The sequence below is a fragment of the Trichoderma camerunense genome, assembly GCF_050948025.1.
Source record: "Trichoderma camerunense strain CBS 138272 chromosome Unknown V8C40scaffold_2, whole genome shotgun sequence".
Classification (NCBI taxonomy): Eukaryota; Fungi; Ascomycota; class Sordariomycetes; order Hypocreales; family Hypocreaceae; genus Trichoderma; species Trichoderma camerunense.
The window spans coordinates 1,078,197-1,102,691 of NW_028145368.1; the positions used below are offsets into that span (position 1 = coordinate 1,078,197).

The 24,495-nt window shown below is 48.5% G+C and overlaps 9 protein-coding genes across 9 annotated transcripts; 8 read left to right on the forward strand and 1 right to left on the reverse strand.

Annotated features, from left to right (window-relative positions):
• Window positions 1-177: 177 nt before the first annotated feature.
• V8C40DRAFT_261437 (uncharacterized protein) lies at window positions 178-5,224 on the reverse strand (the record flags this gene model as incomplete). Its single annotated transcript, XM_083219264.1, has 7 exons — window positions 178-321; window positions 368-1,190; window positions 1,268-2,179; window positions 2,256-3,327; window positions 3,588-4,217; window positions 4,304-4,668; window positions 5,175-5,224. 7 exons carry the CDS (start codon window positions 5,222-5,224, stop codon window positions 178-180), a joined length of 3,996 nt encoding a protein of 1,331 aa, XP_083077762.1.
• Window positions 5,225-5,777: 553 nt separating this feature from the next.
• On the forward strand, window positions 5,778-8,499 carry V8C40DRAFT_232669 (ATP-binding protein). The gene is made up of 6 exons (XM_083213191.1): window positions 5,778-6,167; window positions 6,242-6,250; window positions 6,307-6,520; window positions 6,677-7,249; window positions 7,319-7,511; window positions 7,581-8,499. Exons 1-6 carry the CDS (start codon window positions 6,049-6,051, stop codon window positions 8,435-8,437), a joined length of 1,965 nt encoding a protein of 654 aa, XP_083077763.1. The 5' UTR covers window positions 5,778-6,048; the 3' UTR covers window positions 8,438-8,499.
• Window positions 8,500-9,671: 1,172 nt separating this feature from the next.
• On the forward strand, window positions 9,672-11,009 carry V8C40DRAFT_282462 (glycoside hydrolase family 5 protein; the record flags this gene model as incomplete). Its single annotated transcript, XM_083221790.1, has 1 exon — window positions 9,672-11,009. The coding sequence occupies exon 1, from the start codon at window positions 9,732-9,734 to the stop codon at window positions 11,007-11,009; it is 1,278 nt and encodes a 425-aa protein (XP_083077764.1). The 5' UTR covers window positions 9,672-9,731.
• A 504-nt stretch (window positions 11,010-11,513) lies between these two features.
• V8C40DRAFT_232672 (Pyruvate/Phosphoenolpyruvate kinase-like domain-containing protein) lies at window positions 11,514-12,933 on the forward strand. The gene is made up of 3 exons (XM_083213192.1): window positions 11,514-11,712; window positions 11,804-12,335; window positions 12,403-12,933. The coding sequence occupies exons 1-3, from the start codon at window positions 11,607-11,609 to the stop codon at window positions 12,719-12,721; spliced, it is 957 nt and encodes a 318-aa protein (XP_083077765.1). The 5' UTR covers window positions 11,514-11,606; the 3' UTR covers window positions 12,722-12,933.
• A 224-nt stretch (window positions 12,934-13,157) lies between these two features.
• V8C40DRAFT_232677 (DUF3602 domain-containing protein) lies at window positions 13,158-14,417 on the forward strand. The gene is made up of 3 exons (XM_083213193.1): window positions 13,158-13,387; window positions 13,447-13,724; window positions 13,786-14,417. The coding sequence occupies exons 2-3, from the start codon at window positions 13,586-13,588 to the stop codon at window positions 14,022-14,024; spliced, it is 378 nt and encodes a 125-aa protein (XP_083077766.1). The 5' UTR covers window positions 13,158-13,387; window positions 13,447-13,585; the 3' UTR covers window positions 14,025-14,417.
• V8C40DRAFT_232678 (uncharacterized protein) lies at window positions 14,304-15,085 on the forward strand. Its single transcript, XM_083213194.1, has one exon. It carries the CDS (start codon window positions 14,324-14,326, stop codon window positions 14,729-14,731), a length of 408 nt encoding a protein of 135 aa, XP_083077767.1. The 5' UTR covers window positions 14,304-14,323; the 3' UTR covers window positions 14,732-15,085.
• Window positions 15,086-15,299: 214 nt separating this feature from the next.
• V8C40DRAFT_94368 (autophagy-related protein 22-like protein) lies at window positions 15,300-17,694 on the forward strand. Its single transcript, XM_083223641.1, has 2 exons — window positions 15,300-15,705; window positions 15,879-17,694. The coding sequence occupies exons 1-2, from the start codon at window positions 15,432-15,434 to the stop codon at window positions 17,528-17,530; spliced, it is 1,926 nt and encodes a 641-aa protein (XP_083077768.1). The 5' UTR covers window positions 15,300-15,431; the 3' UTR covers window positions 17,531-17,694.
• An 849-nt stretch (window positions 17,695-18,543) lies between these two features.
• Window positions 18,544-21,464, forward strand: V8C40DRAFT_232682 (uncharacterized protein). Its single transcript, XM_083213195.1, has 4 exons — window positions 18,544-19,567; window positions 19,640-19,927; window positions 19,980-20,110; window positions 20,176-21,464. Exons 1-4 carry the CDS (start codon window positions 19,243-19,245, stop codon window positions 20,779-20,781), a joined length of 1,350 nt encoding a protein of 449 aa, XP_083077769.1. The 5' UTR covers window positions 18,544-19,242; the 3' UTR covers window positions 20,782-21,464.
• Window positions 21,465-21,631: 167 nt separating this feature from the next.
• V8C40DRAFT_232683 (F-actin-capping protein subunit beta) lies at window positions 21,632-23,388 on the forward strand. The gene is made up of 3 exons (XM_083213196.1): window positions 21,632-21,903; window positions 22,077-22,504; window positions 22,628-23,388. The coding sequence occupies exons 1-3, from the start codon at window positions 21,875-21,877 to the stop codon at window positions 23,020-23,022; spliced, it is 852 nt and encodes a 283-aa protein (XP_083077770.1). The 5' UTR covers window positions 21,632-21,874; the 3' UTR covers window positions 23,023-23,388.
• The last annotated feature ends 1,107 nt before the right edge of the window (window positions 23,389-24,495 follow it).

Sequence of the window (24,495 nt, forward strand, 5' to 3'; positions counted from 1 at the left end):
GTATTGGGTGTATAGCCGGAGGCGAATCGTGAAGCAACACATGATATCGACCACGATAATGAAAGAGTATATCTGACACTTTGACTCCGTTATGAACTCGATAAACTTGAAGCTCTTGTCTGATAACAAACTTTGGCTTTGTAATTGCTCGCACTGCCTTCCCATTTAACAGGTCAATCAACTGATGGCTTTTGTCTGGACACCACGCTCGGCGTGTGCCCACACACTTGCGACAAAAAGACAGTCTGCAAATTTTGCAAAAATATCGGCGGCGAGGAAGATCTCCATCGCATACTTCGCAAGTAGGCTCGGGGCCTGTTTCTGTGATGGTGACAGTGTATTTATGATTATTGTTTGACCCAGCTACCAAAGCCTGGGTCTTGGCTTCATCTTCGTCCTGAGATAACTGGCTGCAAGTTACAAAGCTCTGCATAGAGTCACTCTCGCTTGCCGAGTCTGTCGCAGATGCTTCTGTTTCGTTGTGGCTGCCGTCACCCGTATGATCGGATGCATATCCAGCTGAATAGCTACCGGAATCGGAGAAACTGCAATCTAGCATTGAGGTTTCGCCATCTGCGTCATTCTGCTCGGAGTCCATATTTGGTGCGTCTAAGAGGGCTGAGAAACTACCGGCTGTAGAGTTTGCATTAGATTCCCCGTCTGAGTCGCTCCACGATTCCTCGGCAGACTCGATATCCATTGTCATCATATCTTCTCCCGTTTGCATTTCACGGAATGACGAGAGGCTTGACTGCGAATCATACTCGTCACTATCCGTAGTATCGGTATCAACATGAAGTCCTCTTGAAAGAGAAGGCTCTTTGTACCAGGTGCTGGCTTTGGGCACTCTTCGACGACAGACAACCATAATGTCGTTCCGCGAATTGACGTCGTCCCAAAAATTTCCAATCCTATCATCCAGGGTCGAAATGCTCTTTGATGCAGTAGATGATTCCTCAGGATATACACCAGCAAATAATTTTAAGCCAACTCGCATGACTAACGCATTTGGGAAAATTGAGAGGCTGTAGGGAGGCTCCAGACAGGACAAACTAGGGATGAGCGGAATGAAGGCAGAGCAGGGCAACTGATAAGAGTCCAGTGACACATCTTGGCGATTGAACATCAACGTTTGAAGACTGCTATTGCCAGACCCGCCAAGACTCCAATGCGTGATTTCAATAGAATGGCTTTTCCCAGAACATAAGTGTTGGTATTAAAAGAAAATCGGGCTTCTTCTTCCAGTGTAAGAAAAATGGGCACTTACTTCGAAGTATTAAAGTAGCATGAAGTAATATATTCATGATTTGGGGACAGCTTTTGGATCCAACAGCGCGATGAATTGCTGGCCTCGGTCTCCTTGGTCGCAAATATAAAGTTCTCATATCGACAAGGTAGAGACGAAAGAAAGTGATTGTGTCCCAAAGACATCCATATACACCTGTCCAGCTCGCCATTAAGATTGGATGTTAATCCAGATTGGAGTAATTCTGACCATTCGCTCGAAAAGATTGAATATTGTCTAAACAGTTCGCTCTTCAGGAGCCAATTTGGGAACACCCGTTTTGTGCTTGCTGCTTGGTCGGTTATGTCATCAATTCGATGAGCAAAGTGCCCTTCGACAACCAGACTTTGTACTTGCACACAAGTGGCAAAGTGTGTAGATTCAACGAATTTAATAACCTTTTTGAATTCGGCTTCTGGTGGAGACTCTGCCGAAGGAGTGTCAAAATGCTGATGCCAGTATTTCACGCAGTATCCCAATAACTTGTGAGATATAATATCTTCATTCGTCTCCCAAGTCTTGAAAGTGCCGGTATCGATCTTTTTAAGGAACTTCTCATACTTTGGTTGCGTTAAGTAACGAACACAAGCATCTCGGAAGATGCCAGCATCGGCAAGCTCATCATCCGTATGGTGGTCGCTTCTTAATTCTAAGCTTCCCTCAAGAAATTCACGGACGCCACCATCATGTAGCGTGATGATCGGATCATTTCCCTTTTCTCCCCTTTGAGTAATTATTTTCACCAGGGGACGACAGGCGTTCAAAACGCTGTCGTCTCGTGGCTTGTAATCAGGATCGAGATCTCCCGACTCTGTTCTTAATATAGCGATTGCTTCAATAACTTCTGACTTGAGGAGAGGTCTTTTGGCATACATCACTAATGATAGAACGATTCTGTTATCACGTAATCAGCATTAGAAGAGCTCTTCAGAAGCGTACTTGACGCAAAGAAAAGGTACTCTTTACTTACTTCCAAAGAGCCGGCTCTACCCTCCCACGTTCGCGGTATTTAATTCGGTTGATATGCTTTTCGTAGTACTTATTGATACTCCCTGGAAGCTTTTCATCTTCTAGTAGTCTCATCAAGCTTCTTGTATCAGGCTGCTGCTCTATTTCATCGTGAAGGAGCCTTGCCCACGAGAAGCTCCCTTGAATCTTGATTACTTGCAGTAATAAAGGTCGAAAGATCTTACCACGACCTAATGAGGGAAATGTACTATCGATGCATTCTAAGAGATAATTTAGTATATCACTCTTAGTGTCCTTGAGCCGAAGTTGGAAATCCAGCGTGAGCTTCTCATAATTACTCATCCAGGCTCGTCGCCGCGTAGAATCAAACTGTGAGCTGCACCAGAGCCGCACCTTTGGACTGTATTGCTCGGTAAGAACGCAGAGGAAATTAAGAACTCGCTTCATGTTCTGTTCTGGGCGCCCTCTTTCGTAACTTGCTAGGCTCATGGAGTTCTGTCGAACAGTGTAATGATCAGCCCCATCTAAGCCGTCAAGGAAGATGTATGTGGCCGGGAGGGCCTTAATCAAATGTGAGACTAATTTTTCTCTCTCTTTGTCATCTTTACGAGAAACGCCTATGAATTGCTGCAAGTCTATCGGTTCGTGGAGACATGACTTGCATTTTCGAAGATTGTCGAGGAGCTGTAAAGCGAAATTGGACAGCAATTGAGATGGAGAGAATTCAGCGGAGTCTGATACATAAGCATATATAGTCGACTCTGTACCTCGCTTCTCTTTCACGTGGTCGATTGCGGCCGTACACAGGACTGTTTTCCCAGCTCTAGGAGCGCCACATAGCCACAATATAGGGGTGTCGGTTTTTTCGTCAATCCATTTCTTGAACCTTGAGTCTTTAAATAGCCAGGTGCAAGTCCCAGGGTGTGGCTCCTGCCTGGATCCTTGACTTAGATTTACGCTTGCTTCATTCGTTGACAGTAACTCATCCCTCAGTTTGTTCAGGGCTTTGTCAAATTTGTCATTGTCGCGCTCCTGCCGTCGCAGAATCTCACGTTTCTCTTCAGATGCCTGGCCTGGTTTCGTTCCTAGTTAGATAGTAGGCACAAAAAATATCATTGAGTTTCAATGTTAAAGAAAGGAGATATGGATTCAAAAGAGATAGAATCGATGCTCCCTAGCAAAGGGAATCTGGTACTTGCCTTGATTATAAGCATTGACGATGTTAGTACCCACACCTTCAACAGCATCCGTGATAGAATCGACTAAAATCAACTCAATTTAGCGTCTATATTTGTATATACAGCATTCTTTGATTAGCCTTTATTAAACTCACGCTTTTGAACCACTTCCATTACTATCTTGGTCTCCATCACGTGTATGACTTGAATCACGCGGAGCAGATCCCGGGCGTATGCTGCAGCTGCCAAAGCCGCGTATGGCTGCCAGAGCTTGCTCTTATGGCTGTCGGAATAATCACTAATGCCTCGGATAACTAGGCATGGAAATGTATCCATTAAACCAGCAGCTTCCATTTCAAAGCATAAGATGCCAAGGTTTTGCATCTGATCGCGGTAATCAGCAGACCGGACAACCTGGTTTGATGACCCTATCAACCCATAATGAATGGCAGGTTTCTCGGAGGTTCGAGTACTTCGTTGGACTTCCCAATCAGTCAGACACCGTGAACAGCCTTCATCCTCTTCAGGCGTTACATGAAGATGTTCGGACTGGAATAGTCGATCGTTCTGTCGACCAGGAAAGGCATATTCTTCCATCTCAAGTTCGAAAGCCTTGTCGGTTGCACTTTGTATGAATGTTTCAATTTTCGCTTTGCGGAACTTCAAATCACCTCTTAACTTCTCGGCGGCAGTTAAAAGGATGATGGGAGGCTTGTTCAAGTGAGATTGTACGTCGATCTTGTCAGGCTGGAGCCATTTCCCTGAATCCAACTGAATCACGCCACCTAAGTCATCAATTAAGGTCAGATTACTACCATTCGTTGCAAGTATCTTCAAATTAGATTCGTAAGAAGACGTAAACCAAGCGTACCTGTACCTCTGTCCGGACATCCCACGACAATGTCACCGAGTCTGATGTCTTTCATAGTGTTCTTATTAGAGGATAGCTTAGGAACACCACCAGCAACTCCGACCAGTAATCCAAAGCGAATTTTGCTAAAAGTGCGGATGATATTGGTTGCGGTGTCAGTTGCTGAGGCGATGCCTTTCCTCCCAGCACCCGGGAAAGCAATGGCGACGTTGTGTCCTCCCATATCGCCGAGAATGTAGTTATTTGTGTCTCCGCGAAGGGCGGGAAGGTCCGGGTGTTCATGGTCGAGGAGCAATCTGGCCGCATCTATCTCGCAAGGAAGTACAGCAATCCATCCAACGGTATATTTATCATATGTGAGCCGCCTAAAGTACTACTCATTAGTTCGAGCTGATGCAGAAGTATGCAATAAATAAATCAGAGTTAAGCCATTCAATAAAGCCATGACCTTTCAGTAGACACTCTGGACTGATAAAAGGCCCTTGCATAAGACCAAGAAATACCTACGGACTGTCCATTTCAAGCAGCTTAAAAGGACTCTGTTGGAAATACCAACTAACAGATATAGATTGGTACCAGCCAGAGAAGTATTCAATGTTTCGGGTAGTCCGAGATCACGAACTCAGAGAATATGTCGGAATACCAGCCGCTAATTGCTCTACAATGGTGGCACGGCTTTGCGGGGGAAAAAATAAGAAGACAGAAAGAATATTGGAGCTGCTGAACACATACAGTGAGATGAAAAATCTTGGAAATTCACGTCAATGCAAATTTTCATACAAATAGCAAAACTTTGGACTGCCGTAGATAACCTGATGCAGGTGATTATTCCGGATAAGTCTCAGTTTTGGGAAATTGTAACCTCAGCTACCAGCCCTCTGGAAGCTGGGCATCAATGACCCATGCCAGCTCGTACCCCATGGCAATCCACCGACCCCTACATCAGCTCCTCACATTCAGCTTCGTCCACAACGCAGGATATCAATAATTCTGCCGACGCAGTGTCGTGTCTAACCACCATTGGTTATACGACTTTTTTTCTCGTCCAATCATCCAGGTGCCGAGACATGCGTCTCAGAGGCAGCCCCAATGCCACGCTCAGTAGGTACTCGCTTATGTGCTGACCCCCCTCCCCTGCCCGAGGGATGATTACCTATGTGGAAAGAGAGGGCAAAATCTCTATCATGAGTGAGTGCTGCATTTGTATCAATCTGATACGTGTGCTATCATCAACTAACAAGAAAATTAAAATAACATGGAATTGAATGGTTATTTCTCACAGAATGAAGATGGGTAAAGTACCTAGGTAATACATGTAGGTAGATGGTTATTGTTCATTGTGCAGACAGCGCAGAGCTGAGAGTATGCATTGTCCATCCCCTACATACAATGCCCCACCCATTAACCGAAATATACATGTACCTAGATCAAGCACGTAGATAGGTACCTTATGTTGATGTTTACGACGGCATGCGCACTACCTTTCACATAACTCAGCTCCTCGTGGTGGTTATGGGCGTATATAACGCCATGACAAAAGCAAACTTTTCCATGCCTCTTTCCATTCCTCTACTACTTTATTTGTTCTATTCCAAAGCGTCTTTGCCTGCATGAACTTCATCCCAAGTGACCAACTTCATTCACCAATTCATCGTGAGAGAAACTATCCTACAAATCTAGTCAGCAAATCCCGTCTCGACTGAGCCTGCCTATACATTTATCTTAGTTCCAGCTTATAATTCAGAATGGATGATGCCCCATGTCACCAGCAAGATGGCAAACAAGGCGCCAGTAATGATGCATCCTGTCAAGAAAAGTCTACCGTAACTCTTCGTCGGGAACCAATAGGGAGAGCAGACAAAGTGTAAGTCATCGCCTGACGACCCTTTTCAGATCTTTATCAATTGATTCATTTGATTAACAATTTATCCGGGAAAGTTATGACAAGTGAGCAGGATAGACATCCGCCTTGCGACGACTTAGCAGCTGACTCCAAAGTCCAGAAAAACACGAAAATACCGCCTTCATAAACGATCTCAAAAGAAAAAGCCGTTGGAAAAATTTGAGCGCTTTGTGATTGTTTCTGCACGAATTATCACAGCGCAGGGCATTTTTAGCGGACGTTACGAGGTCTCTATTCGTGGTCGCCTACTATGCGAGGAACTGGGCCGTATTTTTCCCCAGAAAAAACTGGAATTTCAGTACGACAGAGCTCTGGTAGGATTCTTTTATTCTTTTAATCATGTTTTCTTTTATATCCTTTCGGATTCTTTCTTTCTCTTTTCTTCTTCCTTTTCTTCTTCCTTTTCTTATCGTCATCATCGTAATACTTGGTCTCAAATGCTTTACTAACAAACTGCTTTGGTTCCTCAGTCTGATGGCAGCCTCATGACAATGTATCATGCTCTGCCGTTCCTCAAGAACCGTCTGGACGGCCTCGAAGAAGGCGGTAAAACATACGATGATCTTCGTTTTGAGCTTAATGCTGGTATATCGTTCATTTATGAACATTGGGATCACGTCATAGAAGAACTCCGGTTAACTCCTAAGGACTTCATAAAGTTTGATACGCTCTGGACTTTATTCTTCCCTGGTTGCCTCCTATATGGACTTGACGAACTCAGCGAACCTCGATGTTATCGTCTCCTTTCTTTCGAGTATAAAACGGTGATGGGTGAGAGGATGTTCATCCTTGAAGTTGACCATTTGGATCATGATGGAGAGCAAATAGGGTATAGAACAAAGAGCCAGTCTATTAGATCATTCAAGTCGTCCAAGCCTATTCGAGGGTTACCGCTATATCCTCTTAGCCTGCATCCCGATCGCGACGAGGTGCGAAAGCAATTGCTTTTACGCGCTCAAAAGACATTGCGTCTCATGGGACGACATATACAAAACTACTATGGCCATGCCCTCGAAGGCCGTTCAGCCTCCGCGAAGTTCAACGTAAGCACCAATGGCTTTCCCGTACCATTTATTCTTATTCTCCTAGCTTCTTACTAATTATTCAACAAGTCAAATGGGCGCGTGATGGTCGATGCTGTGCTTTACGACAAAATACATCCAAGTCGCTACGAGAAACTGATTAAAGCACAGGATCATCATGGGGGATCTTCCGACTTCTTGGAAGAAGACAACCTAAATGAGGACCAGAAATTGACCATGAGTTCAATGGTGTATGGCTACTGTCTACGCAATAAAACATGGGGTATGCCAAATTCCATATTTCTATGAATCCAAACATAATTCAGAATTACTGAGAAATATTTTATCCTAGGAGCTTTTGCGGTCTCTCGACTTTCTGATGTCATATGGGATACTTCTATCCTCGATTCTGTTGAGATCGACCCCACAAGGAAGTCTTTCCTCCAAACCGTAATTGAAAGTCACGTCGCTCTTAGGGATGACTCATTCGATGATATCGTCCGGGATAAAGGCAAGGGTCTCGTTGGGCTTCTCTGTGGCCCTCCTGGTGTGGGAAAGACCTTGACCGCAGAGGCCGTTGCTGAAGTGGCGAAACGGCCTCTCCTAGTCGTAAGCTCCGGCCAGATGGGTTCTTATGTAGGTGCAGTGGAAAAGTGTCTGAAGGCTGAGATTGAGCTTGCCGAGGCCTGGAATGCTGTGCTTTTGTTGGATGAAGCTGATGTGTTCATGGCTGAGAGAGATGACGAGCATATTGAGCGAAATGCCGTTACATCCGTGTTCCTACGGGAGCTCGAGTACTACCGCGGCATTATCTTGCTCACGACTAACCGTCTTAGAAGCATCGACAGTGCCTTTCAAAGTCGCATTCACTTTTGTTTTCACTACGATGATCTCGATGTGACGGCAAAAGCTCTAGTATGGAAGACCTTCTTGACCAAAGCAGGCGCATCAGAAGGCGTCAGAGTCGACATCACCGACGAACAGAGACATATTCTGGCTGAGTATGACTTCAACGGTCGCCAGATAAAAAACATTGTTAGCATCACACGTCTTTATGCATTGCAGAAGAAGCAGCCGATCACATTGGAGCTCGTTCAGATGGCAGCAGGCTTTTCGCAATTCACAACCCATACGAAGAAGCGAAAGAGACCGGTAGAAGACGAACAGCTGTCCACAAAACGTCGGAAGGATGGAGATTTCTCAGTCTAGAAGTAGTGAATTTGTGCTTTCTTTAGTCTTTCTTTAGTCGTTCAAGTTTTATGGTATCTCCCTTTGTCTACGTATTAGTCTGCAATTAAAAATTCGGAGTTTTGTGTTTGTAATTCCATGCACAATGCCTTCACAGTTGCTCTTGGCGATGGAAGCTTGTAGCCATCGAGGCAGGGCATTGCCTCCGGGGGTTGAGCTAGAGGAAATTCAAGCAAAGACTCGTTGCCATTGAAACGGATATATCGTCTGAAGCCATAGTAAGTATTTGAGTTGTTTGTTCAGTTACTCCTCAAAACGGAACCACGGGACCGTAAATAAAACCACCCTAAGGCCCTCAGAATGGCAGAACTAAGAATGCGATGATGCCCTGCGGTTTTTATTGCATATTGTCGTATTTGTTTAGATTTTTCTCTCAAACGCTTTGTATGAACGATACATGTAATTAGATACCAACTTCTGGGGTAATAAGTCGCCTAGACTATTGCGACGATTATTTGGTTCTTATTGTAGCACAAGATTCTCACGTCCAAATACCCCTCTCATCTTCATAAAAAGAAATGCATTAACTGTCCTTCACAGCCCTAGCCACTCTAAGCAGGAGAAAGAGGAATGAGCTTTAGCCAGCGAAGTCTCATTTGGCTGAATTAAGAATTAACGACTTTTCTAATTGGCTAATTCTGATTCGGATCTCAAAGGCCGTGGAGGGTTACAGGTTATCACCTGAACAATTTTGCCGCCCGTCGACAGTGACAGGGTTTATGGTGTATTACTCCGAAGCGCATTTCTTTGCTACTTTTTCTTTGGCAAAAAACTTCAACTATGGCTACTACAAGAAGACTATTTAATTTCGGCAATATTCCGTCGCCAGGGCCGATGTGACACGGGGCCGCCCTCTCGTCCGAGGCTCAATGGCTGAATGACTTCAATTCAGCCATAATTCTCCCAGCCGCGGTTGTGAAAGCGCCGAATGTATTAGGATGAGATGCTATTGATGTGCCTTGCTAGAGTATTAGACAAGCCAGTTTGTTTTGAAATATCCACATGGCACTACTGTTCCGTGCAGCTGTCCAGCCAGGGATTTCAAGGATTCAAGGCGCTTCTTCAATGTCACCTTAATGAGTTAATAGCCTAAACAGACATATATAAGGAACTATGAAGTCCAATATTTTTCAGCGCAGTGATAATGTCATTGGGATCTTCTTTGAGTTGAGTTAAAGATCTATCCCGTTTCATCTCTTGAATTCATAAACGACGCCAAGAATCTGTAGCCTCTTCATATCAAACCAGAAATACCATGACAAACAGCAAGGCTTCAAGGCTGCTTGCAGCCTATCTATATCTCGGAGCAAGTGGTGTCGTAGCACAGCAACAGACCACTTGGGGACAATGCGGAGGGATAGGCTACAGTGGTCCGACGAGCTGTACTTCTGGGACAAGCTGCTCAACATTGAACTCATATTACGCCCAATGTATCCCTGCTACAGGTATAATCACCAGCACTCGCACCACTCTTGCGTCAACATCAGCAACAACAACTACATCAGCATCAAGAACAACCTCAGCAACTTCGATTCCGCCGCCTAGCTCGGGCGTCCGGTTTGCAGGTATCAACATTGCTGGGTTCGACTTCAGTTGCTCAACCGATGGAACCTGCAATGTATCTGGTGCCTATCCCCCACTCAAGAATTATGATGGCGCGAACAACTATCCAGATGGTGTTGGTCAGATGCAGCACTTTGTGAAGGACGATGGTTTTAATATTTTCCGCTTGCCCGTCAGCTGGCAGTATCTAGTGAATGCCAACCTTGGCGGCACCTTGGACGCCACCAACCTGGGCTATTACGATCAACTCGTTCAGGGATGTCTTGCCACGGGTGCATACTGCATCATCGACATCCACAACTATGCTCGCTGGAATGGCAAGATCATTGGTCAAGGAGGCCCTACGAACGCTCAATTTACTAGCCTTTGGACCCAAATAGCGACCAAGTATGCCTCGGAACCTAGAATATGGTTCGGCACTATGAATGAGCCGCACGATGTTAACATCACAACCTGGGCGGGAACTGTACAGGCTGCTGTTACTGCAATCCGTAATGCGGGTGCTACCTCACAATACATCTCACTTCCGGGCACTGACTATCAGTCCGCTGGACAAATCATCTCTGACGGTGGTGCAGCGGCTCTATCTGCCATCAAGAATCCAGACGGCTCAACAACAAACCTGATCTTCGATGTTCACAAGTACCTGGACTCGGACAACTCTGGTACCAACTCGATCTGTGTTACGGACAATGTTGACAGTGCATTCGCGCCATTAGCCACCTGGCTTCGTACGAACAAGCGTCAAGCTATTCTGACAGAGACTGGTGGTGGCAATACTCCATCGTGCGAGCAGTACATGTGCCAGCAGATTCAATACCTCAATCAAAATGCCGATGTTTATATGGGATATGTTGGATGGGCTGCGGGCTCGTTCGATCCAGGATACCCACTGGCTGAGACTCCGGTGCAGGCTTCGAGCGGTGCTTGGACTGATCAGCCTCTGGTGTCGATGTGCCTTGCCCGTTGATGAGATTTTGTATATAACATAAGATGACTATCAATTCCAATATGTATATAAATATGGTAGATCGAGAAGAAGTATGCTGCATTGTCTAGCAAGGAAAATGAAATGACAACTCAAGAGCTTATAGGATAAGTTGAAAATTGAACGCAAATACAACTATTGAATAACTATGCTATATCGCACTTACATGATAATCCTTTGCTGCTTATTCTTTCCTACGTATTATTTTGATATTATCGTATATGATTAGTGGACTGCGCCGTTTTCGATTCCATCCCTCGTTGGAAATTTGTATTTTGCATTGAATGGCAAAAGAAAAGATAAAGAAAAGAGGATTGTGTGAGCGATACTGTTTTATCTTCAACAATCTGCACTTGCTCGGCTGCGATCCCGATCCGGCTGCTCTGATCTCCGACAACCCCGCATTGGAATAGGAAAGCGGTGAGAGCGCACAGCTCCGTCATCCTGATAGTTCTAGAAGATCCCATCAGATACCCACTCTCTCAAGCAAAGCACATAGCTTCCAATCGCCCTTGCAATCATACCTGAAGCTTCACGATATACGCTCTTTACAATAAACAGTCATCTCTACAGCTCATCATGGCGCAAAAGTGTGTCCGCCAGGGCTGTGGCAAGGAGTTCACGGACGCAGAGGAAGAGTGTCACTATCACCCCGGCCCACCCATCTTCCACGAGGGGCAGAAAGGTAAGATTGCTTCGTCTACGCTTCTTCACGATGCGCACGATGATCCCTTCTCGCCTTGCGTGTTTACTAAACTGATTGGCCTTGACTCTAGGATGGAAGTGCTGCAAGCCGCGAGTCCTGACCTTTGACGAATTCATGAACATCCCTCCTTGTACGACCGGCACACATTCAACTACTGAGAAGCCTCCCCCGGTGGACGAGAAGCCCCCGATCGACGAGGCTGCCTTGGCACAGAAGATTTCAGAGGCTAGCGTATCTGCTCCAGCACGATTGCCCATCCAGCCAGCACAGCACATTCCTACTCCGCCTCCACCTCCCCCGGATTCTGAAGACGATGACCCGAGCTTGGACATTCCAGACGGAGCCGAGTGTCGCCGAAAGGCATGCGGCGCTAAATATAGCAAGGGAGCTGCGAGGGAGGCAGAGCAGTGCGTGCACCACCCCGGCGTCCCAATCTTCCACGAGGGCAGCAAGGGCTATTCGTGCTGCAAGAGGAGGGTGCTGGAGTTTGACCAGTTCATGAAGATTGAAGGCTGCAAGACCAAGGACAGGCATCTCTTTGTTGGCAGCGGAAAGAAGGACAAGGCCGATGCAGGCAGCGAAGAGATCCTAACCACAGTCCGGTGAGTATTCTGATTTTCCGTTTGGAGCTCAATTTACGAGGGCGCCCATCCCCTAACAAGTCTTTAGGCACGACTTCTACCAGACCCCCACGTCGGTCATTGCGTCACTCTTCTTGAAGAAGATTAAAAAGGAAATAGCCAAGGTCGACTTCAAGGCGAAGGAGATTGACCTGGATCTTACGACTAGCGACCCAACCCCGAAGAGATACACAACGACTGTGCCGCTGTTTGCGGAAATTGATACGGAAAAGTCGTCTTTCAAGATTCTCGGCACGAAACTGGAGTTGACGCTCGTCAAGGCTGACGGATCTTCTTGGCCAGTCTTGCGAAGCGATGAGCAATTGACAGGCGAGATTCTACAAATTGGCCGGGCGGGCAAAGTCTAGATAGTAGATTGACTTGGGGTCATGTAAAACAAACCAAACAACACAAAGCAAAAAAAGATTAAACAAAGGCGAAATAAAAGCGACAGCGCAGCGTTTGAAGTGCAACGGCCGTGGTGTGCTACGTGCGTGTAGAGAATATTGCGCTCTGGTATAAGCTTAATGCTACCCGGCCACCCAATTTCAGCCATTTAACGGAGTAGATTTTATCGAATGTACCTTTCATCATTAGAAAGACACACTCCAGAGTCCCTGACGTAGGCTATACCCGTGCAAGTGAAGTGCATGACAATATTGACACTCTTGCAGAGAGAGCTGATAGTGAGTGCTCGGGTCATTGATAAGGAACCCTGTCGCCGAATGTCACCAAATTCAGGTACGTAAAATGGACTCTGCCCCCGCAGCCTCTCACTGGCTCCCCGCGAACGCTTGGCGCAAACATCTTCAGCGATAAAGAGGCGCCCCAATGTTATCTCTTGATGGCATGGCCATGGCCGCGGCTGAAGAGAGCTGATAACGGCTGTTCTCCCACATGCTATTCCGTCATTAGTGCCGTTCATCGTCGACTGACTTTCCGCCATGAGCAGCCATGTGGCGCATTCTGGCGCCTTCGTTTACACGCCCTTTTCCGGTCTTATCGCGCAGATTATCTCATGGCGCATATTGCTCGTGTGTGTCGCGCGATGATATAAAAGATTGACAAGGCCGCTAAATCGTCAGGGTCGTAGATTGTAATAGACAAAGTAGCTTTTCTCTGCCGTTAGGTGAAGCCACACAACTCAGAGCGTCCAACGCAACTCACCGTGAGCTTCTCGCTTGAACTCGAGTCAACCATCAATTCACCCAGACAACAACGCTCTTACCCTCATGGCGGCCGAAGTATCCCACGGCCGCGGCGGAGCGGGAAACATCGAGCCCGATGAGACCAAATACGTCGACGGCGAGGTGGTGCGATCCGGAGAGGTGGGCAGTCATGGCGATGGCGCGTTCAGTGCCGGCCGAGGAGGTGAGTTTTTTCAATGCGAGTAATTTGACATCTAGCAACCTCATCTAAGACTTGCTCACAGGCGCTGGCAACATCACCGACATCGGAACCACATCGGCTCAGCGCAAAGATACAGATTTCGTCCCCGAGGCTGCTGTGAGAGCAAGCCAGGATGTCCAGGGGTATCACACGGGTCGTGGCGGCGCAGGCAATGAGCATCACGTCGAGGGGGAGCATGCTGATGCGAAGCCACGCCCAAAAGCGCCGGTTGGGCTGGCGGATAAGCTCAAGACAAAGTTGTTTGGCGCGTTCAAGCACTGAGTCTGCGAGGCCATCGCAGTGCGAGAGAAAAGCATTTGACCATTCGGGGTGCTGATGTTTTGGTTATGGACCTGGTCACCATTGTTGGACAACACATATGATATCCCACTTGAGTTTCGTTTGCTTTAGATGGCAGATTGCTATCACGGTGCTGTCAGTCACTAGAGAATGACATCCGATGCAAGATAATACGCAGAATAAACTTTTCAACCAATGTGCGCCATGCGTCCTAGCACATAAGCCTGCCAGAGGTGAATCGGGCAAGCGCAAGATGAACTGATCGAGGCTGTAATAAGCATATGTATCTCTTCCTCCTTAGCTCTCTTTATCTCTTCACCAGAGATGTTGTCAATACCTTTCCTCTTCTGGAGATATGCAATCTGCCGCACCTCCATACTGTAGAGCAGTTGGTGACATTTCGCAGTCACATAGTGGGTGCTGGCAGCATCTTCAGAAGATCACGCCACAAGCCAGAGACGGGTAACATCGTCACCGCAAATCATTCCCATATTCTCATAGCTTCACATGCGTCCCCACTTGGGTCGCCGTCGAACAACAACCTTCCGGAGTCGTGGGCGCCAATCTCGGGAATAATCGTCTTGCGTTCCAACGTTTTCTTCAACACCTGTTTTCACGCCTGGAGTAAAACATGTTTGACCTCAGCTGACCTGCGAAGAAGAGAGAAAAACAGCGCGTCACTCTGTTAGCTGGAGAGTACTAGCATCAGCTAAACTGGGCCTCTGACGCGCGAGCTCTCCACCTAGATCAATGCTAAAGCTTAGCCATCCTCAAAAAGGTGTTAACGACGCTTGCCACGTCCATATTTAGAAGTGTGTAGATTTGCTCGGGCTATTGGAGCCAACCTGGAGCGAATAAGCGAAGAGAAGCTATCACCGGATGCGCGATATGCAGCGAAGAGGCGGGGATGTGATGAACTGTTTCATCGTGCAGCAGGCACATAAAGAGCTGCATGTCGCCCGTCGGCAAAAAGAGAAAAGAAAACGTGCCTGAGATCCTTCGGTTAGGCGCAAGATTCGACTTGACTACTTGAAGGCTTAGTCGAGACAGGCCTGCCATTCAGCCTGCGAGCCTGCTCAGCTTCGCCAGCATCCTCCCACCGTCAGCCCAGCAGTTTGGAGGCGGAGCTGCCCGTATTCAAATGGCCCAAACCAGACCAAACCGGACAGAAGCAGCTGCTAATACGATACGGTTATAGGCAGTCAGCCCCCTTTGCGCGACAAATCTCACGGCCTGATGCGCCTGTTGTCGATTCTTTGTGTCCACTGTGAATTGCTTGTACTGGAGAAGCGCGGGGTGCATTAGCAAGCCCAAGGTACCGCTTCCGACTGGGTCAATCACGTGGGTCTTGTCACTGGTCAGACCACCGCCTCTGATTAGCTGCCTGCCATGACGCCGCATCGCCCGGAGCTCCAAGGACGGCGCTTCTGGTCGGGTCTGTCCATCCTGTCCAAGAGATCCTACGCGACATCGTCCTTTGAAGCCGACGACGAGCGGTCCGACAGCGACGACGAGATGAGTCTGCGCGACAGCTTCGACAGCGACGTGCGGCCGGGCGTGCCGGCATATGTCGGGCACGATGTCAGACCGACAAGCAAGAAAGAGCTTTGGGGATGGTACATGTATGGCTTCGCGGCCGAGACGTATGTCATTTGCGGAATTGGTGAGTCTCGCGTCTCCTTTGCATTGGTTTTGTAAATTCTATGGATTTCGTCATTTCCTTCGATGCTTCAATAACACATCACCGCCTTCACTTCCTCCCGTTCTCGTTGTGTTGGGCCGCTGTCAGCTCTGGGTCCCCATCAAACGAGTTGACTCGCTAATCCTGTATAACAGCTTCCTTCATCCCAATTCTTCTAGAGACGCTTGCTCGAGAAAATGGCGTCCTCCTATCGAACCCAGACAAGCCTTGCGGCTCCAGCGACAGCAAATCAGAAGATGACGGCCAGTGTGTCGTATACGTATTGGGCATCCCGGTCAACACGGCAAGCTTTGCCATGTATACCTTTTCAGCCAGTGTCCTGCTACAGGCCCTTCTTGTAGTCAGTATCAGCTGTGCTGCCGACCATGGCAATTACAGAAAGCGGCTTCTCTTGGCGTTTGCCTGGATTGGTGGCTTTTCCGTCATGTGTTTCATCCTCATCAGCAAGACCAACTACCTCATCGGTGCCTTCTTAACCATCATCTCTAACACGTCCTTTGGCGCGTCATTCGTTTTGCTCAACTCTTTTCTCCCACTTCTGGTTCGAAACCATCCCGAAGTAACGGAGGCATATGTTACAGAATCACCTGAAGATGCCCGTCAGATTGGAGATTCAACCGACGATCTAGAGGGAGACATGGTTAATTCCACGTCAGGCTTACTTCCTCCTGACGATCGGCATCACAGGAACGGACTGAAGCGAGTGGCAACTCACGAAGAAATCACTTCCAAGGAGCTTCAACTCTCTACGCGCATATCCTCTTTGGGTATTGGTATTGGCTACAGTGCCGCCTTGTTTGTGCAGTGTGCATCCATTGGCATCCTCATTGCCATGAAGAACACGACATGGTCACAGAGAGTTGTGCTGTTCATCATTGGGGCTTGGTGGTCTATTTTCACCATCCCTGCTGCGCTGTGGCTTAGACCCAGACCAGGACCGGCTTTGACAATTGATGGGCGCAAAGACGGCGCTTCATGGTGGGTGTACTTAAAATATGCTTGGAAATCCCTATTTCGCACCATCCAGCTGGCAAGGCGTCTTATCGATATCATGCTCTTCCTGGGTAGCTGGTTCCTTCTTTCAGATGCAATTGCCACGACATCCTCCACGGCTGTCTTGTTCGCCAAGACCCAGCTTCATATGAAACCATGGGCCTTGGGCATGATCAACGTCATTGCCACAATGACTGGAATATTCGGCGCTTTCGGCTGGTCCTGGGTATCCAGAACTTTCAACCTGAAACCCCATCAGACGATCCTCGTCTGCATTGCCTTGTTTGAACTCATCCCGATCTATGGCCTAATGGGCTACCTCCCGTTCATTAAGCGCTGGGGTGTTGTAGGACTGCAGCAGCCTTGGGAGATGTATCCGCTGGCAGCCGTGTATGGCCTCGTCATGGGTGGGCTGAGCAGCTACTGCCGCTCGCTTTTCGGAGAGCTGATTCCACCCGGATCCGAAGCCGCGTTTTACGCACTCTACGCCATCACCGATAAAGGATCCAGCGTTTTTGGACCTGCTATTGTTGGTGCCATCATCGACAAGACTGGAAGCATCCGCCCTGCGTTTTGGTTCCTCGGTGCTCTCGTTGGTTTTCCCGCTCCGCTCATCTGGTTCATCGATGTTGAGCGTGGCAAGAGAGAAGGCGAGAAGCTCGCTGAGACCATCGAAGGCTTCGAACCCGGCAGTCCTGCGGGAGAAGACGAAGAAGATGAGGAAGCAGCCCGCGGAATGCTGGCTGACTATGAAGCCGCCGATGGCAATGGCAACGCAGCCCATCGACGGTGAGATGTTTATCTGATATTAGTTGCAATTGATTATGCTGCGGTCAAGGATCTTTTTCTTTGGGTTATTGTCTCTTCCTGACTGGATAGGGCTTGTCAACAATCTAATACTACAAGTGTGCATAGCGTAGGCGTTTTGGTTGATTAGTAAACTCTGGATTATGCCTTTGGAAACTCCGGCAGAGCTTGATTCGGAGGCTACTTGGCCACTATTTCGTTTGTCTGCGAAAGTTTGGAGCTGAAGGGCTAGGTAGTAATACGGAAAACAGGGCTAGGTTTAACTCGGTGAATAATACTTTGCTATTTCGAAAGGGTGTGGGATTGATTGATAAATGCCGGGGCTCAACTTGATTTTCTTCTTGTTTCTATTCGTCGAGCAACTGATATTCCCCTGTCCTCGGATGCATTGCTCAACTAATCCGCTGCCTAATAGAGTTGCCCAGACTCAACTGAGACCTTGTGCTGGCTTGCACACCGCATCTAAGCAAGGCAACCTCGGAACCCAAACCACATACATACATACAGTATTACATCCCTGGTAAACTATATAGCAGTCTGACGCCTACAAAATATCCATGATAGGCAACGTTCCCGACTCGAATCCCCTTGTACCTAGGTAGTGCCAGTGACATTCCACTCCGGGGGTCGTCTTATACATACCCGGACAACGAACCAACAACATAGAACCAGGTCAACACGACTCAGCTCACACATCAAACCCATACTATCCATCTTGAAAAACGCCACTACCAAGACAATCTAGGCCGCTACTAGAAGCACTAAGGAACAACGGCTAAATTGCCACAATAATTGATCCGATTCCATGCAGCAACGTGCTGGCATTTCCCCAATCCATCGCGCTAGACAATAAGCAACAGCTCGATTACAGTGGGGGTTTTTGCGTTCCCTCTGCTCTGCGCGTTCATTTTGCGTGCGTATTCGCGTGTCCAGTGTTATATACTGTACGTAACCCGGGCCAAGTAAGTACCTGGTCGGCGCAAGGTGCCTGCGTAGGTACATGACCCTGTTCCCTCCACTCTTTTCCACCTTAGTGACCGTTCACCTATTCCTATTCCTCTCCTCTTCTGTTTTTGCCTAGCTAGCAGAACACGTTGGTTCGACAGGACGGCAGCCCAAGCAGAAGCAACGCTTTTCTTTTTTTCTTCATCTCTTTTTCTCTTCTTAATCCCTCCTTTTCTCTTCAGCACGGTTTGCGCGCCGCTGGGATCGCCGCTTGATCCCCCGCCAACGGGTATTGTCGATACAAGCCCACTTTGGAAGGCAGCAGAAAAAAAAAGCAAAAGACCAAAAAAAATATCCATAGCTTTTTGCGCGATTCCCTGTCCCTCGACCTGCTCCTCTCTTCCCCCTTGTCTGTCCCCCCGGGATTGCGGTGGCTACGCCCGCTGAGCTCTAGCCCGCGCCTTTGCTAGAGCTGTCATCTAGAATTCGGTGCATAGCAGGAATCCTACCTTATCTTGCTCCCGATTTACCAGGGCCCGTGCCGCTGTTGCAGACTGCCTGTGCTATTTATCGGGGCGGGCGCTTGTGTTTACATCGAGATAGACCGAACCAGATCCAAGGCCCATCTCTCGCTTTGTCAGAAGCAACAGCTTGCCAAAAGAGTCGCTGCACCCATTGCCGGCCGTCCGAATTCCTACGACGCGCGACGCCCCAGCTTGCGCGACACCGACGGCGCGCTGCCCACGGCCCGCGATGAGTTCCAAGCCTCGGAAGCGCTCTCGCCCTGCTCCAGACGGCGCCTCAGCTCCTGATGGTGCTGTCCCGGACGAGAATCGTGCCGACTGTCCCTTCACCGTTACCGTCGTCTCAGAGCCGGAGCGCAATGAGAGGGACGGCCCCAAGTCGAAGAAGAGGAAGCATGACAAATCCGAGGAAGACAACAACAAAAAGGTCCAGACGCAAAACGCCGTCTTCCATCCCGAAGGCAAATTCAAGTCGAGCCAATCCTTGAAGCTCTACTACGCCGTAGACCCCCGCAAGCAATGGCTCGACATGACACGCTACAACAGCTTCGTTCGTAAGTGCCACTTCCCGCATCTCCCGGGCAACATCTGGACCCCGAGCAGCTAACCAAGCGGAACCTGTATAGTCAATGGCGTCAAATATTACACTGAAGACTTTGTCTATGTGGCGAACGAGGCAACCATGGAACGGCAAAACTCTCTGCCTGCCGGCGCCAGCAAAGTTGCCAAGAAGGCAGATTATTGGGTAGCCCGGATATTGGAGGTTCGGGCCTCGGATGAACATCACGTATATGCCCGCGTGTACTGGATGTATTGGCCTGAGGAGCTACCTCTTGGTACTATGGACGGCAAGAAGCAAATCTCTGGTCGGCAGCCATATCATGGACAGCATGAGCTGGTCGCCTCCAATCATAGTAAGCATCCAAGCACCAATGAGTGCCTGTTGGGTCTCTAACACCGGGGTAGTGGATATTATCAATGTCGTGAGCGTCGTAATGGGCGTCAATGTCAAACAGTGGATCGAATCGAACGATGACGACATTCAAGAATCTCTGTATTGGAGACAGGCGTTCAACTGCAGGACGGCGGAGCTATCGGTATGCAATTGCTATAACAGTCGTTCTGTCTTGAGCACGGTCAGTACTAACATCTTGGCAAATAGTCGGTCGCCCTCGTCTGCAAATGCAGGACTCCCGCCAATCCCGACAAAACGTTAGTAGGATGCTCCAATAAGACGTGCGAGGAGTGGATGCATTACGATTGCCTGCTCGACGATGTCCTCACCCGAGTGTACGATCGATTGGGGACGGATATTCCTCACAAGTCGGAAAAGCCGGCCATCAAGGAGGAGGCCAAGGAGGATACAAAGGCTGAGCCAAAGGAAGGAACCAAAGGAGACCTGCCCTACCGCCTGTTGAGCCCCTCAGTCGAGGGAGAGGACAGAAAGTCGCCAATTGTCGCCAACAGTGAGATAAAGGATCAAGTTCTCGTGAAGCAGGGAGATGACGAGTCGTCCAAGGACACAGAAACTCCAACACCGGCACCGCAAAATTCTCTGGATAAGTCTTCAAAATTGGGCTTGGCAAAGCGAGGAAGGCGCAAGAAGTCGTCTAAGAAACCCTGGGAGGGCCTTTTCGAAGCTACGCTCAAGATGAACGAAGGGCCTACGGTCTGGGAGGTGACAGATTTGAGAGAGGGCGTCGAGGGAGGAGAGAAGAAGTGGACAGAGCCGGCATATTGCCTGCTGTGCGACACTCTCATTGAGTAAACGGTGAGCCACCTACACGCAGGATACTCTTTCCGTGGTAATATCAGGCACTGGAAATGGATTTTTTCTTTACGTCAGCATTCCTATTTTCTGGAAAGGCGGTAATAGCGTTTGCTTCGCTCAGCTCTTCAAGACACCTTGGACAACTGTTTATATCAACATAATGTTAGGGGAGGAAGGAAGATAACAAAAAACGAATATAACCAAACAAAAAAACATCACGGCAGCGGGAAACGGCACCATGCCAGGTGACACGACACCGAAGAAGGGAGGACGAAGGACTTGGCGGGGCGTTTTGGGCGATTTTACGGTACGGGCCGGGACTATATGGTCAGGGGCATAGCAAGGCGGAACACCGTTTGTCTGTTCTCTCTCATAGAGGGTCTGGAAAAGGGCGCTTGATATTTCAGGATTTGTGTGTGTTTTGGTCTTGTTGGATTTTCCGACCTTGGCTGCTTGAAGTAAGGCGGGGAGGGATATTCTGTCTTGGGAGCGTTTGCTAGTATCGCGTGCTCTCTTTTGTGTTGTTTCTTATTGCCCTGGATAGGTAGATTTACAGACAAATTGGATGTTTGATGATGAAAATTGATGATGACGACGATAACGATGGCAACTATGATCGTGAAAGTGTGAATATGAGAGCACATATAAAGGCATTATTTATAGGATAAAGGAGAATTGGCTTCTATTTTCTTGAGGATTGCAATGTATACTCAATTGTTATGGAATTGAGGAATCATGCAGCTTATACAGACAGATCGGAGTTGGTAGAGCTGTGTGTCCTGTGACTCAACTCAAGCAGCACCAAGCTTAAGAAGCTCGAGCTCCCAGCCCATCTGGTGGGGTTAATCGCTAGGCTGCTCCAACAGAGCCCCAATTAGTTGATAGCTGCCGCTAGCCACTGGCTTCTTAGAGGCCCGTTACTGGTGACGTGACCCCCTGGCGACCCGACAAGTCGAAACCCCGCGACTCTCGACAATATCTTGGGCTTCCTTGACCGACCTCGCCTTGGGAGTATCGCCGCATTCAACCCTCCATAACCATCTCCAACTGATATTCGAGTCTGCATTTGCTGCAGCACATCCGCATTGAAATGGCTGCGGATCCCTTTGACTCGGCGCTGTGAGTTCTTCTTCTTCTCTTGTTCCCCCCCTCACCTCATTCATGCCACGCCCAAACCGTCCCATCCGTTGTTCTCGCTTCTCCCCCCTGATGCCCTTTGTTAATAATCCTTCTCCCACACCCAATCTCTGACCTGAAGCTGACGAACTCTTCTCCTTTGATGCATTCTGCAGTGACCTCCTCCGCCGCCTGAATCCGAAACACACGAGCGAGCATCTCAACTCCATCATCTCCCTGGCCCCTGACCTCACCGAAGACCTTCTCTCGTCCGTCGACCAGCCTCTCACCGTCAAGCGGTGCAGGCAGACCGGCCGAGACTACCTCCTCTGCGACTACAACCGCGACGGCGACAGCTACCGCTCGCCATGGAGCAACCAGTTCGACCCGCCGCTGGACGAGGGCGGCGTGGGCGGTGTCGGCCCGGGAGGCAGCGAGGGTGCTGGTGAAGGCGCCATCCCCAACGAGAGGGTCCGCAAGATGGAGATCAAGGCCAACGAGGCCTTTGACATCTACAGGGAGCTGTACTACGAGGGGGGCGTGAGCAGCGTGTACCTGTGGAACCTGGACGACGGATTCGCCGGCGTCGTGTTGGTCAAGAAATGTGCGTTGGCTGCATGCATCCCTCTCTTTCGTTGTCTTTGGCTTTACTACTGCACATCAACCCGGTCCCAAGTCTCATGTATATCATCAATATGCTAACAACTCAATTTCCTTTCCTTTCTAGCTGCCACCCCCGGAACCAACACCGAGGGCGTCTGGGACTCGATCCACGTCTTCGAGGCCATTGAGCGCGGCCGAACAACCCACTACAAGCTCACTTCCACCGTGATCCTCTCGCTGTCCACCAACGTCGAGGGCACCGTCGGCGACATGGACCTCAGCGGCAACATGACGCGCCAGGTGGAGCAGGACCTGCCCGTCGAGAACGACGACAGCCACATTGCCAACGTCGGCCGCCTGGTGGAGGACATGGAGCTCAAGATGCGTAATTTGCTGCAGGATGTCTACTTTGGCAAGGCCAAGGACGTTGTTGGTGATTTGCGGAGCGTGGGCAGCCTGAGTGATGGCGCGAAGGAGCGGGAGACGCAGCGGGAGCTTATTGGCAGCATGAAGCGATGACGAGGGGGCAGTTTGATGAAGGATATAAAGAGAGGAGCATGTCTGTGTTTTTTTGACAGCGATGAAAGACTATGCGCTCGAATATATGAAAGCAAATTACGCGTCTGCAAATCTTTGAAGAGAATCTTTGAAACTAGCTATTAAAAGGGTTTCCAAAATGTTGCTTTCTCATCCTCCTCCTTGACATGGGAGGATTCATCGACATTCTATCCCAGAGTTCTTAAGAGCAGCAGCTAGAACCTTACCAGGCCAATACATCATCGCGATTAAGTGTCCTCCTGTGAGATGAGTCTAAAGGTTTTGACGACTTCACTCATCCTGATCGCTCTGTAGTCTTACACGTCTTGTAGCATGGTAATGCAAGGCCTAGATCTTGTCTATCGAGAGAAACTCTCTTAGTTTCTACATATTTGGATACGAATGTGAAGATCTCTGGACCGCAATAAGTTCATTCCAAGAGAGTTGAAAGTCTTTATATCCAGCATCTTAAGTTTAATAAGGACTGGTAGTGTAAAGACACTTTGACCATAGTACCTTGCTTTCTTAGTGTGGATATTATCTCGAATAGTGGTGACATGGGTAGCAACGAAGATTGTATAGTATCAATGCTTTTTTTTATAGGAAGCCTATTCAAAGTAACTTTTCCACTCGTTGGCTACCTAGTACTTTTGCACTCTTTAGCATCTAGCCATTTCGAGGCGTGGGATAGATGACTGCTTCATGGAAGAAAAGGTTGCATCAGAACCGGCAGAGTAGCGGTAGTGGTTGGATGGATGGAAGGATGAAATATATTCCTTCACACTCATCCCATATGAATTCCAGTGTGAAAATGTAAATCTGAACTTCGCCATGGGCTGCATAGAAGTTTCCGTTGCAAATCTGTCGTACGAAGTCCCTGGTCATCGATGTATCGGGTATAATTCCGTACCTGGTATACCGTAATCCTCTCTACTCCGTAATTCCTCTTCCGATTCTTCCTCTTTCGTCATATTGAGTTCTTTAACTCCAACGAGCTCATGCCGTATTAAGCGAGACACGAGCTTTTCACAAATCGAAAGTCAAGAAATCTTATTGTGGCATCATGACCACGAGAGAGATTGTGGGTCACGGCCCCAGAGCTGGCTTTGCCTCTGCACTTGATATCTCTTCTGCTCTGGGCTTTTTTACGAGCCCGGGGCACCACAAGACAGCGAAAATGGCCGAGGAAATGGATGACTTGCATGTAACGACGGCCCAATGCATGACGTGCGCGTCCCTTGCAGGCAGGACCAGGATTCTCGCAAGCATCACTCGCTTGTACATGTTACATGTAGTTGCAGCGGCACGGCTCGCACAGCCCGTCCCTTTGTTTGCTCTTCTCTTTTCTTTTCTTTTTGCCAATGAATATCTGTCTGCAACAAATGTTAACAAGGCAACACGGGTATAACTACTGCTTGTGTTACTTCGTCCTTGATCGGCCTGATTTCCATCTCC